The 13,786-nt window shown below is 46.4% G+C and overlaps 1 protein-coding gene across 14 annotated transcripts in view; it reads left to right on the top strand.

Moving 5' to 3' along the window:
* ADD1 (adducin 1) overlaps positions 1–13,786 on the top strand; it is a 245,904-nt gene that overhangs the window by 220,057 nt on the left and 12,061 nt on the right. For 8 of the 14 annotated variants that reach the window (XM_063924439.1, XM_063924431.1, XM_063924447.1 and 5 more), the window contains 2 exons: positions 7,409–7,708; positions 8,409–8,498. In XM_063924439.1, coding sequence (XP_063780509.1) covers positions 7,409–7,708; positions 8,409–8,498 — 390 coding nt within the window. Of the gene's footprint in view, positions 1–7,408; positions 7,709–8,408; positions 8,499–11,205; positions 11,240–13,786 lie in introns of all 14 variants that reach the window. The other 6 variants (XM_063924503.1, XM_063924493.1, XM_063924518.1 and 3 more) reach the window with 2 other exon arrangements.

Here is a 13,786-nt window from a genome sequence, read left to right as displayed (position 1 = left end):
GATTATGGACGCGACAGTGGTCAGGGGATGCGGATTCCAAACGGCATATGGAAGTATTGCCGTATAAAGGGGAGGAGTTATTTGGGGGCGGTCTATCGGACCTGGTGGCCACGGCAACGGCTGGGAAATCCACCTTTTTACCCCAAGTCACCTCGCAGCAGAAAAAGATACCGCCTTTTCAGGCTCAGTCCTTTCGTCCCCATAAGGGCAAGCGGGCAAAAGGCCTCATATCTGCCCCGGGGCAGAGGAAGGGGAAAAAGACTACAACAGACAGCTTCTTCCCACGACCAGAAGCCCTCCCCCGCTTCTGCCAAGTCCTCAGCATGATGCTGGGGCCTTACAAGCCGACTCAGGCACGGTGGGGGCCCGTCTCAAGAATTTCAGCGCGCAGTGGGCTCACTCGCAAGTGGACCCCTGGATCCTGCAGGTAGTATCTCAGGGGTACAAATTGGAATTCGAGACGTCTCCCCCTCGCCGGTTCTTGAAGTCTGCTTTACCAACGTCTACCCCCGACAGGGAGGCGGTATTGGAAGCCATTCACAAGCTGTATTCCCAGCAAGTGATAATCAAGGTACCCCTCCTACAACAGGGAAAGGGGTATTACTCCACGCTGTTTGTGGTACCGAAGCCGGACGGCTCGGTGAGACCCATTTTGAATCTGAAAACCTTGAACACTTACATAAAAAGGTTCAAGTTCAAGATGGAGTCACTCAGAGCAGTGATAGCGAACCTGGAAGAAGGGGACTACATGGTGTCTCTGGACATCAAGGATGCTTACCTCCATGTCCCAATTTGCCCTTCTCACCAAGGGTACCTCAGGTTTGTGGTACAGAACTGTCACTATCAGTTTCAGACGCTGCCGTTTGGATTGTCCACGGCACCCCGGGTCTTTACCAAGGTAATGGCCGAAATGATGATTCTTCTTCGAAGAAAAGGCGTCTTAATTATCCCTTACTTGGACGATCTCCTGATAAGGGCACGGTCCAGAGAACAGTTAGAGGTCGGAGTAGCACTATCGCAAATAGTACTACGACAGCACGGATGGATTCTAAATATTACAAAATCGCAGCTGATTCCGACGACACGTCTGCTGTTCCTAGGGATGATTCTGGACACAGTACAGAAAAAGGTGTTTCTCCCGGAAGAGAAAGCCAGGGAGTTATCCGACCTAGGGGGAAATTTACTAAGCTCCCGATTTTGACCGAGATGCCGTTTTTTCATCAAAGTGTCATCTCGGTAATTTACTAAGCACTAATCACGGCAGTGATGAGGGCATTCGTAATTTTTTGCAAGTTCAGGTAAAAAATTACGAATGAATACACCATCGGTCAAAACGCGGCTGTTTAAGTATGAATCTCGGTCATTTACTAAGAAGTGCAAAGCAAAAAACAAACAAACACTGCCGTGAAAAATTACAACTCGTAAAAAAGTGCTAAAAAAAAACAGACCTACTTTTTTTTTCCGTGATTGGATAGGCATGCAGGGATCCATGAGATCCGTGCATGTATATCAGTGGGAAGGGGTGGGAAAGTTGTTATTTTATAAAAAAAAATTGCGTGGGGTCCCCCCTCCTAAGCATAACCAGCCTCGGGCTCTTTGAACCGATCCTGGTTGCAGAAATATGGGGAAAAAATTGACAGGGGTTCCCCCATATTTAAGCAACCAGCATCGGGCTCTGCGCCTGGTCCTGGTTCCAAAAATACGGGGGACAAAAAGAGTAGGGGTCCCCCGTATTTTTAAAACCAGCACCGGGCTCCACTAGCTGGACAGATAATGCCACAGCCGGGGGTCACTTTGATATAGTGCCCTGCGGCCGTGGCATCAAAAATCCAACTAGTCACCCCTGGCCGGGGTACCCTGGGGGAGTGGGGACCCCTTCAATCAAGGGGTCCCCCCCCCCAGCCACCCAAGGGCCAGGGGTGAAGGCCGAGGCTGTCCCCCCCCATCCAATGGGCTGCGGATGGGGAGGCTGATAGCCTTTTGTGATAATGAAAAGATATTGTTTTTAGTAGCAGTACTACAAGGCCCAGCAAGCCTCCCCCGCATGCTGGTACTTGGAGAACCACAAGTACCAGCATGCGACGGAAAAACGGGCCCGCTGGTACCTGTAGTACTACTACTAAAAAAATACCCAAAAAAAGACAAGACACACACACCGTGAAAGTATAATTTTATTACATACATACACACATACATACATACTTACCTTAAGTTCCCACGCAAGTCGGTCCTCTTCTCCAGTAGAATCCAAGGGGTACCTGTTGAAGAAATTATACTCACGAGATCCAGGGGTCCAGGCTCCTCGGGAAATCCAGGGGTAATCCACGTACTTGCATAAAATAAGAAAACGGAAAGCCGAGCCACGAACTGAAAGGGGCCCCATGTTTTCACATGGGACTCCTTTCCACGAATGCCAGAAACCCACTCTGACTGATGTCTAAGTGGGTTTCTTCAGCCAATCAGGGAGTGCCACGTTGTAGCACTCTCCTGATCAGCTGTGTGCTCCTGTCCTCACTGACAGGCAGCACACGGCAGTGTTACAATGTAGCGCCTATGCGCTACATTGTAACCAATGGTGGGAACTTTCTGCTCAGCGGTGACGTCACTTTAGGTCAACCGCAGGGCAGAAAGTTCCCATCATTGGTTACAATGTAGCGCATAGGCGCTACATTGTAACACTGCCGTGTGCTGCCTGTCAGTGAGGACAGGAGCACACAGCTGATCAGGAGAGTGCTACAACGTGGCACTCCCTGATTGGCTGAAGAAACCCACTTAGACATCAGTCAGAGTGGGTTTCTGGCATTCGTGGAAAGGAGTCCCATGTGAAAACATGGGGCCCCTTTCAGTTCGTGGCTCGGCTTTCCGTTTTCTTATTTTATGCAAGTACGTGGATTACCCCTGGATTTCCCGAGGAGCCTGGACCCCTGGATCTCGTGAGTATAATTTCTTCAACAGGTACCCCTTGGATTCTACTGGAGAAGAGGACCGACTTGCTTGGGAACTTAAGGTAAGTATGTATGTATGTGTGTATGTATGTAATAAAATTATACTTTCACGGTGTGTGTGTCTTGTCTTTTTTTGGGTATTTTTTTAGTAGTAGTACTACAGGTACCAGCGGGCCCGTTTTTCCGTCGCATGCTGGTACTTGTGGTTCTCCAAGTACCAGCATGCGGGGGAGGCTTGCTGGGCCTTGTAGTACTGCTACTAAAAACAATATCTTTTCTTTTACAACAAAGGCTATCAGCCTCCCCATCCGCAGCCCATTGGATGGGGGGGGACAGCCTCGGGCTTCACCCCTGGCCCTTGGGTGGCTGGGGGGGGGGGACCCCTTGATTGAAGGGGTTCCCACTCCCCCAGGGTACCCCGGCCAGGGGTGACTAGTTGGATTTTTGATGCCACGGCCGCAGGGCACTATATAAAAGTGACCCCCGGCTGTGGCATTATCTGTCCAGCTAGTGGAGCCCGGTGCTGGTTTTAAAAATACGGGGGACCCCTACTCTTTTTGTCCCCCGTATTTTTGGGACCAGGACCAGGCGCAGAGCCCGATGCTGGTTGCTTAAATATGGGGGAACCCCCTGTCATTTTTTTCACCATATTTTTGCAACCAGGATCGGCTCAAAGAGCCCGAGGCTGGTTATGCTTAGGAGGGGGGACCCCACGCATTTTTTTTTTATTATTTTACAGTTTTTAATTAAAAAAAAAAAAAAAAAAACCCCAGCACAGATCCGGCCGAGATTGATTGTAAAAAAAGTCGGCAGTGTTTTGCTAATCACTGCCGTAAAAATAGGTAAAAAACCACGAATGACATCGACATCGGAAGAAAAGAAAAACCCGAATACGACAGCTTAGTAAATCCATCGTAATCAATTCAAAAAGTTGCAATTTTACACTGTCGATGTCATTCGTGATTGAACTTGGACATGAATTTGGAAAATACGAATCTTAGTAAATGTACCCCCTAGTCAGGAAACTCCTAAGACCAGGCCAGGTGTCAGTGCATCAGTGCACAAGGGTCCTGGGAAAGATGGTGGCTTCTTACGAAGCGATTCCATTCGGCAGATTCCACGCAAGAACTTTTCAGTTGGATCTGCTAGACAAATGGTCCGGATCGCATCTTCAAATGCATCAGCGGATAACCCTGTCTCCAAGGACAAGGGTGTCTCTCCTGTGGTGGTTACAGAGTGCTCATCTCCTAGAGGGCCGCAGATTCGGCATTCAGGATTGGGTCCTGGTGACCACGGATGCCAGCCTGAGAGGCTGGGGAGCAGTCACACAGGGAAAAAATTTCCAGGGCTTGTGGTCAAGCATGGAAACGTCACTTCACATAAATATCCTGGAACTAAGGGCCATTTACAATGCCCTAAGTCAGGCAAGGCCTCTGCTTCAGGGTCAGCCAGTATTAATCCAGTCGGACAACATCACGGCAGTCGCCCACGTAAACAGACAGGGCGGCACAAGAAGCAGGAGGGCAATGACGGAAGTGGCAAGGATTCTTCGCTGGGCGGAAAATCATGTGATAGCACTGTCAGCAGTGTTCATTCCGGGAGTGGACAACTGGGAAGCAGACTTCCTCAGCAGACACGATCTTCACCCGGGGGAGTGGGGACTTCACCCGGAAGTCTTCCACATGATTGTAAACCGTTGGGAAAAACCAAAGGTGGACATGATGGCGTCTCGCCTCAACAAAAAACTGGACAGATATTGTTCCAGGTCAAGGGACCCTCAGGCAATAGCTGTGGACGCTCTGGTAACACCGTGGGTGTACCGGTCAGTGTATGTGTTCCCTCCTCTTCCTCTCATACCAAAAGTACTGAGAATCATAAGAAGGAGAGGAGTAAAGACTATACTCGTGGCTCCGGATTGGCCAAGAAGGACTTGGTACCCGGAAATTCAAGAGATGCTCACGGAAGACCCGTGGCCTCTACCTCTAAGACAGGACCTGCTCCAGCAGGGACCATGTCTGTTCCAAGACTTACCGCGGCTGCGTTTGACGGCATGGCGGTTGAACGCCGGATCCTGAAGGAAAAAGGCATTCCGGATGAAGTCATCCCTACCCTGATCAAAGCCTGGAAGGATGTAACCGTACAACATTATCACCGTATTTGGCATAAATATGTTGCGTGGTGCGAGGCCAGGAAGGCCCCTACGGAGGAATTTCAACTGGGTCGATTCCTGCATTTCCTGCAAACAGGACTGTCTATGGGCCTCAAATTAGGGTCCATTAAGGTTCAAATTTCGGCCCTGTCGATATTCTTCCAAAAAGAACTAGCTTCTGTACCTGAAGTTCAGACGTTTGTCAAGGGAGTACTGCATATACAGCCTCCTTTTGTGCCTCCAGTGGCACCTTGGGATCTCAATGTAGTGTTGGGATTCCTAAAATCACATTGGTTTGAACCACTCACCACTGTGGACTTGAAGTATCTCACTTGGAAAGTGGTAATGCTGTTAGCCCTGGCTTCAGCCAGGCGTGTATCAGAATTGGCGGCTTTATCCTATAAAAGCCCTTACCTAATTTTTCATACGGACAGGGCAGAATTGAGGACTCGTCCTCAATTTCTCCCTAAGGTGGTTTCAGCATTTCACTTAAACCAACCTATCGTGGTGCCTGCGGCTACTAGGGACTTGGAGGATTCCAAGTTGCTGGACGTAGTCAGGGCCCTGAAAATATATGTTTCCAGGACGGCTGGAGTCAGAAAATCTGACTCGCTGTTTATCCTCTATGCACCCAACAAGCTGGGTGCTCCTGCTTCTAAGCAGACGATTGCTCGTTGGATTTGTAGTACAATTCAGCTTGCACATTCTGTGGCAGGCCTGCCACAGCCAAAATCTATAAAAGCCCATTCCACACGGAAAGTGGGCTCATCTTGGGCGGCTGCCTGAGGGGTCTCGGCTTTACAACTTTGCCGAGCAGCTACTTGGTCAGGGGCAAACACGTTTGCTAAATTCTACAAATTTGATACCCTGGCTGAGGAGGACCTGGAGTTCTCTCATTCGGTGCTGCAGAGTCATCCGCACTCTCCCGCCCGTTTGGGAGCTTTGGTATAATCCCCATGGTCCTTTCGGAGTCCCCAGCATCCACTAGGACGTTAGAGAAAATAAGAATTTACTTACCGATAATTCTATTTCTCATAGTCCGTAGTGGATGCTGGGCGCCCATCCCAAGTGCGGATTGTCTGCATTACTTGTACATAGTTATTGTTACAAAAATCGGGTTATTGTTGTTGTGAGCCATCTTTTCAGAGGCTCCTTCTGTTATCATGCTGTTAACTGGGTTCAGATCACAAGTTGTACGGTGTGATTGGTGTGGCTGGTATGAGTCTTACCCGGGATTCAAAATCCTTCCTTATTGTGTACGCTCGTCCGGGCACAGTATCCTAACTGAGGCTTGGAGGAGGGTCATAAGGGGAGGAGCCAGTGCACACCAGCTAGTCCTAAAGCTTTTACTTTGTGCCCAGTCTCCTGCGGAGCCGCTATTCCCCCATGGTCCTTTCGGAGTCCCCAGCATCCACTACGGACTATGAGAAATAGAATTATCGGTAAGTAAATTCTTATTATATTATCTCTGTAATTGCCAGATTTTGGTATAAACTATTGTCACATTGTGACTTTGTTCACTGTGTGAAGCTTTTCTTGTTTGATAAAATGACCTTCAGAGTTCCCATTATCTGATGTGCCACGTGAGACGTAATTTATACCTATGTCTGGGTTCACTTTCATGCTTCCTCTACAGCAACTCAATGTGAAGAAAGAAAAAAAAAAAAGGCATTTAAGTGAACTTAGAGATGGGTCTAATGACTTCTCCCAAGGAACGCCAGCTGATTGTCATTCTGAAGGTCATTTCTGTAGTCCGCTTAGCCTGACATCATTCATCGTGTGAGCCAAAAATTCTCTTTGCCAAATTAAAACCCGCCTGGTCGGCTATTTATTGGGTTGGCTCTGATTTCATCAGCTGAAGTCCACACTGGGACTTGGCCAACACACATAATATATGAGACTCCTCGTAGTCGGTCTCTGGTCACTGACCTCCACCACGTGTGATCATCTGACCACATTAGATGATCGGAAAGCAATTCCAGATATCCTATCTTTGGCCAGATTTTGCCACCTTTCACCAATCTAAAGTTAAGGGATATCTGCGAGTTTTCAGCATAGCCAGTACTGTGATTTGCTGTTCATAGATTTGACTAATAGGCACTTGTGAATTCGGCAATCCCACCGGGTAGTCCATACTTTTGATTTGTATAATGTAATAGGAAATTGCATCTCCCTGATTTTCTGTATAACTTGAGCCAAGACCATTGTAACATAGCAACATCATCTAACCAAGCTCAGAGGCCACCAAGCCGAGAACTTGATGTGGTGGTATAGACCATGAATGAAGATTCTAATAAAGTTTCCCGCTTCATAGAGGGTCAGATTTCTTCTACGGATATTCCTGCAACCTCGGCCAGAGAGCAAGATCAATCCGGCTGTGTTCAGGCTCTCCTCCCAGCGGAGGTGTTGGATGAAAATACCATGGTTTGCCTGGAAAGTGACCTATTGGTAAACAAGTTACCGGCCATAGCGGTGTCTGTTCCAGTGTTGGAGGTTGAAAGAGTGGATAAGTTTATGGGAAAGCCAAATAAACCGAAGGTTCCTCACAGAGTGTTTCCCACTGCTGTCATCCGAGCACCTAATACCAACTCGGATCTCTTGCCTAGTAATTCAGGTATCTACAGAGTGGCCAGTGGTGTCCACCCCACCTTTCTTGTTGATCACTCCTGGGAATCTGGTGTGGGAAATCTGGTGGTGGTGCAGATGGTAATCTTCACTGAATGTGTCCCGCTCTATCTTGAAATTATTGACGTGGATACACTAGTGAGGATAAACACTGATTTTTACTTTCTATCCTGTGTTATAAAGTATTGAAAAACGTTCCAATAAATGCCATCATTGTGACCCGCTGTGTCCAACAGATTGTTTGCTGTCACAAGGCTGCAATTTCAATTTGTGTTGATTATCTTGCACATGTCAATAAATCCAGGTGATGGTTAATTATTATATGTAACCGTTTTATTTGGGATGGGGGGGGGGGTTCTACTTTTCAAGATACAAAATTCTCCTGCTTAAATTTGTTTTGCATTAAAAATGCCATTATTTTCTTTATTTATTTATTTTATTATCCATCTGAGACGCTTGAGTCTTAATTTCATGCAAAAGATATCTTGACCTGTTGGTATATGTATTATTCAACATTATTTTGGAGATTTTTGAGTTTGGAAAGTGGCTACTGTTGAGCATCTTGCATTACTGTGCATTTTTCTCCATTGTAATAATAAATCAACAGAAGACCAAGTATCCTGCACTAATCTCAGACACACAACTTGTTTTTACTATACACCATGTGATCACTTTTCTCACCCCTTCAGAACATGCAGAAGAGCCTGCAGAACAGAAGGACTCTCCTCCAGACCATTCCTTAACCCGCACACCTCCCAGCACACCCATCAAACTGGAAGGTATGTCTGGGTCTTGTATAATGAGATGAGTCGCCGAGCATTTATAGATGGTAATATTCTGTAGCGACAGTTGTGTTCAGCCTGTGAAATCGGTTATCCCAGACTAGATCAGAAGAGTTCTAGATTCAAGGATTCTAAAAAAAAATGTCAAACTGTTAGAGGGGAAGTAAATCTGATGGATTTATAATCCTTAAAAATATTGATACTTTACACCAGGGTATTTTACTGCTCATAATAATTATTCTGCTTTTAGATTTTTTTTCATTTCTGTGAAATAATTGGATAATGCGCGTAGGGGGTCTATTCAGACCTGGATGCAGCCACGCGTTCTTACGTAGTTGTTGCATCCAGGGGGTCTGCGCACCTGCCATAGTGCACGTGCGCAACCCTTCACCAAGGCTGCCGTCGGGATGGGGATGGCATTGTCGTTGCAGCGTTTTGCAGGTGCGGTCCGGACAACGCAGGTGTGTCTGGACCATTTTGGGGGCGGCGGATGCGCGACGTTAGACGTTCTGAGAGAAAAAAATGGCTTCGGACTGCCTGCCAGCGCAGCCAGGGATCATCCTCTCATCGATTCATCCGCAATTAAATTGTGGACTCATCACAGGATGGCGCCACACACAAGCTGGGTGGCCCCCAGCATGTGAGTAAATGGAAACAGATCTTGCTGCGGGAAGCAAGATCTGCGTTCATCTCTGAATAACCCCCGTAGTGCGCTAAATTTTAAAGTCTCGACCTATGGATTTATGTTAAAATTTTGACATACGTCAGCCATGTGTTACAGGCATACTCATGAGCTGTGTGCCCTGCGCCATTGGCACGTCCCTGTGCTGTGGTCAGTGCTATACATTGATTACAATGAGAAGAATTAATAAGTTTACTTGCAGCAGTTTTAGGAATAAAAATACTGAATGAATAATTGATACAACTTGTACCCATGAACCATCCAGACCTTGTAATATTGGTGTGTAAGTGGTATTTGTGTATAAGCCCCTAGTGACACCCTAGTCTTCTAATGGGAATTGTGGTTTTCCTGCACCTAGTTTATTCTCATAGCTGAGACACCTTTTGTGGCAGAATTGTTTATGTACCACAAACTGTGGATCCCATTATAAACTTGGCAAAGCAGTTTTTACAGATGTGTCCTCCTACATCGAGCCTCAACACACCATGCTTCATGAGATGCCTGGCTGGAGTGAGCCGCCAGGTCCTGTACTAGCATTGGGCATCTTCTGCCAAAAATGCATCTTGGTCACAACACGATGCAACTAGGACGCACCAAGAGACAGTGCTAATTATGGCACTTGTATATCTGTGTGCAGCTGAGTGGGTCTACAAAGCACAAAACTTGGTTTAGAAAAAATCCACTGCGTAGTAGCATTTTGTGTGCAGATTCAGAGACTCAATTGCACACAGGTGTTCAAGTGTTGCAGATCATATTGATCAGCACAGTTTTCTGGTGTGCCTTGCGACTAAGATGCATTTTCGTCAAGAAAACGCTTGATGCTAGCAGAGTCTCAGGGGGCCTGGCACACTGTGCGTGGCTCTTTGGTACGACTACAGCTGTAATGTATGAGGACACATCTGTAGTAGTGCCGGAAAAAGTACTTTGTCGTATGATGATCACAAACTGTGTATAACACCAGCTGAGAACTTTTTATCCAGGCTTTCTATTGGTCTATAAACTGTTTAGTCCGTGTCTAGTTATATAATGGGGTATTGAGATGTTTATGCACTTTCTGTATGGAGGAGAGCAAGCAGACAGACCTATAGCCTAATGAGGGGGTGGGGGAGAGTAATTTCCACAATGGCCCGGCCTAGGCATTTCGTGGTCACGGTCTTCACTAATTCTCTCACCCACCACAAAGCCTTGTGAAGATTTGTTCCCTCTTTGACAGTAATGTGTGTGGCCAGACAGTGCAACACTATGGGCTGGATGTAATGCAGTGCAAGACGACTGCTGCTCCGTGACTCCGGCCGAACCTGTATGTTTTTATTTGAGTGGCAATCATTCATTCACATGGCAAAACCAACCCGGTTTGCGGCTTTAAAAAACAAAACAAAAAAAAACGTACGAGTTCAGCCAAAGTCTCAGAGCTCGGGTTGTCTCGCTCTGCATTACATGCAGCCCCATAAATGGGATTGTCCCCTAGAAGTCTTGTATGCACAATTACAGCCAGCTCTCCTCCATACGTAGCTGTGGGCTTCATTAGGAATCTGTAAAGCAACTTGCATGTTGGGTTTTTGCATGGTGTTGATAAAAAACAGAATGCTGTCATATCTAATAAGATGCAGAGTGCATTTCTGACCTTCGCTACCCTTGGGGACTGCATGGAGCTGCATACATATCAAATATGAACTGTTTTAAACATACAGAATATAAGCTGTGGGTACAAAAGACTGTCTGGTCACTAAGAGCCAGAGAGGAAAAAGTGGCAGCAGGGGTGTCGGCTAGTGAGTAGTAAGACACGAGATAGCACCGCAGAGGGCTCTTCTGTCTGGCACATCTTCCTGTGCAGTTACCATTGTTGTGTCTTCTCCCTCCTTCATATTGAGCCCATATGTCTGACCCTCCATTCACCTGTGCACCTACCTGCCTGTATCATCTCTAGATTGTTGCCAGCATTTGACTTTAAAACCGCTTCGATGAATGCATTAGACTTTTTTTTTTTTCTACTTGTGCTTTTTTCTTGTGGCTGCCAAACAGGAGATGGATATGCTAAAGAGTACCTGTTACCATAGTAAGTATCATCTCATTCTCTCAATTCTACTTCCTTTCCGCTTTATTTCTCCAACAGATCCTTGTGTGCTTTGCTTCATTCTATCGCATTTTTGTTTTTACGTTTTATTAACAACCTGCAAGTAAGGCCAGTGTTCAGATCTTAGAGATCCGTGTTCCGGCAGGAACCTGTACATGGTTCACCTTCTGCTGAGTAGAGCCCGGCCCCTGATTGGCTGGAAAGTTGCAAGTATGGGGACTATATAAACACCTAGTGTAGTGAATATAATAACATTGGGAATGGCCACTAGCTTGAAGAACGCATGCTAAGCCAGGCATGCAGCTGGAGCGCAACACGTTTTATCATTCTGTGTGGGTTTTTTTGTTTTTTTGTTTTTTTTTTATTATAGAAACATACTAAGGGTTTATAACTAGATTTATTGGATTCACTTCTTATTCTATAAAAACAGCTATTTTTTTTTTCTTCTTATACAGGTTGAGTCTCCCTTATCCAAAATGCTTGGGACCAGAGGAATTTTGGATATGGGATTTTTCCGTATTTTGGAATAATTGCATACCATAATGAGATATCATGGTGATGGGACCTAAATCTAAGCACAGAAGGCATTTATGTTACATATACACCTTATACACACAGCCTGAAGGTCATTTTAGCCAATATTTTTATAACTTTGTGCATTAAACAAAGTGTGTCTACATTCACACAAATCATTTATGTTTCATATACACCTTATACACACAGCCTGGAGGTCATTTAATACAATATTTTTAATAACTTTGTATTAAACAAAGTTTGTGTACATTGAGCCATCAAAAAACAAAGGTTTCACTATCTCACTCTCACTCAAAAAAGTCTGTATTTCGGAATATTTGGATATGGGATACTCAACCTGTAATAGATTTGACCATCTTGTGATATAAATGGTGGACAGTGGAGCTTGTGTGTTCTACATAGAACTGTATAATCTGGATTTGTTCATAGGGTTTGGGGTGTGTTTTAGATCCAGCTTTATTTTTGGGAATAATTCCACTACTTCGATTACTACAGTCACGCCCATTTCTCCTGTGACTAGCTTGTTGTCAAATTACTGAATAGCCAACTACTGTAGTACAATTTAAAGGAAAGTGGACGTTGGTGAGAGGACAGATGCACTGCACATAACTAGTAACGGTATGCAAATGATAATACACATGGAGTAAGATGTGTGGGCTTCACTTTAGACCGTCCACTAAGTGCTTTGGATAGACGGCATCTATTGCAGTCAGGCCACTGAATCACAACATTGACACTGTCAAGTTTGAACCATGAAAATAAAATACACTGTTTTACCCTAACCTGGTCAGAGGGGATCGGTATGGGATCCTGGCATGCGGGGTGCCGAGTGTCTCTATACCGACATCTGCATCCCAGGTGCCAGAATGCTGGCAGTGGAGCAAGTGCATTGAGGCCCCTTTCAGGCTCGCTGCACTTGCCACGTTGTGGGCACGGTGGCTTTGCTTCGCTCACCACAGGTTCTATTCTCCCTCTATGGGTGTCATGGACACCCACAGAGGGAGAATCGCCTACCTCTGAGGTATTCCGGCGGCAGGTTAGTGCCCCTGTCGGTATTGTAACCACCGGGCGGTATATTAACCGCATACCGGTCAGAGTGTAACATTAGACTGCTGAAACCTCTCCCATCTGGGTATATGCAATTAGCGGCGAATCGCGGCAAATTATCGACGTTTTTAAATTCGACACAATTCGACCGTCCAATTTCGGCTAGTGGTTGCCGAAATTCACCATATTCAATGAAAAACGGATTCAACAGTCCCGCGGGCGAGAAATGGCCGATTTGACGGATTTTGCCGAGATTTTAAAAAAAAAAGGGAAAAACCCGAAAAAAAATGGCGTGGGGTCCCCCCTCCAAAGCATAACCAGCCTCGGGCTCTTCGAGCTGGTCCTGGTTCTAAAAATCCGGGGGGGAAATTGGACAGGGGATCCCCCGTATTTTTAAAACCAGCACCGGGCTCTGCGTCTGGTGCAAAAAAAAACGGGGGACAAAAAGAGTAGGGGTCCCCCGTATTTTTTTACACCAGCATCGGGCTCCACTAGCTGGACAGATAATGCCACAGCCGGGGGTCACTTTTATACAGTGCCTTGTGGCCGTGGCATTAAATATCCAACTAGTCACCCCTGGCCGGGGTACCCTGGGGGAGTGGGGACCCCTTCAATCAAGGGGTCCCCCCCCCCAGCCACCCAAGGGCCAGGGGTGAAGCCCGAGGCTGTCCCCCCCCCCATCCAAGGGCTGCGGATGGGGGGCTGATAGCCTTGTCAAAATTGAAAGAATATTGTTTTTTCCAGTAATACTACAAGTCCCAGCAAGCCTCCCCCGCAAACTGGTACTTGGAGAACCACAAGTACCAGCATGTGGGAGAAAAACAGGCCCGCTGGAAAAAAAATACCCAAATAAAAACAGGAGACACACACCGTGACAAGTACAACTTTATTACACACTGCCGACACACACATACTTATCTATGTTGACACGCCGACTGCCACGTCTCG

This window comes from Pseudophryne corroboree, chromosome 1, assembly GCF_028390025.1.
Source record: "Pseudophryne corroboree isolate aPseCor3 chromosome 1, aPseCor3.hap2, whole genome shotgun sequence".
Classification (NCBI taxonomy): domain Eukaryota; kingdom Metazoa; phylum Chordata; class Amphibia; order Anura; family Myobatrachidae; genus Pseudophryne; species Pseudophryne corroboree.
Note: the sequence above shows the minus strand (reverse complement) of the source record. Positions and strands in the feature narration are given on the sequence as shown.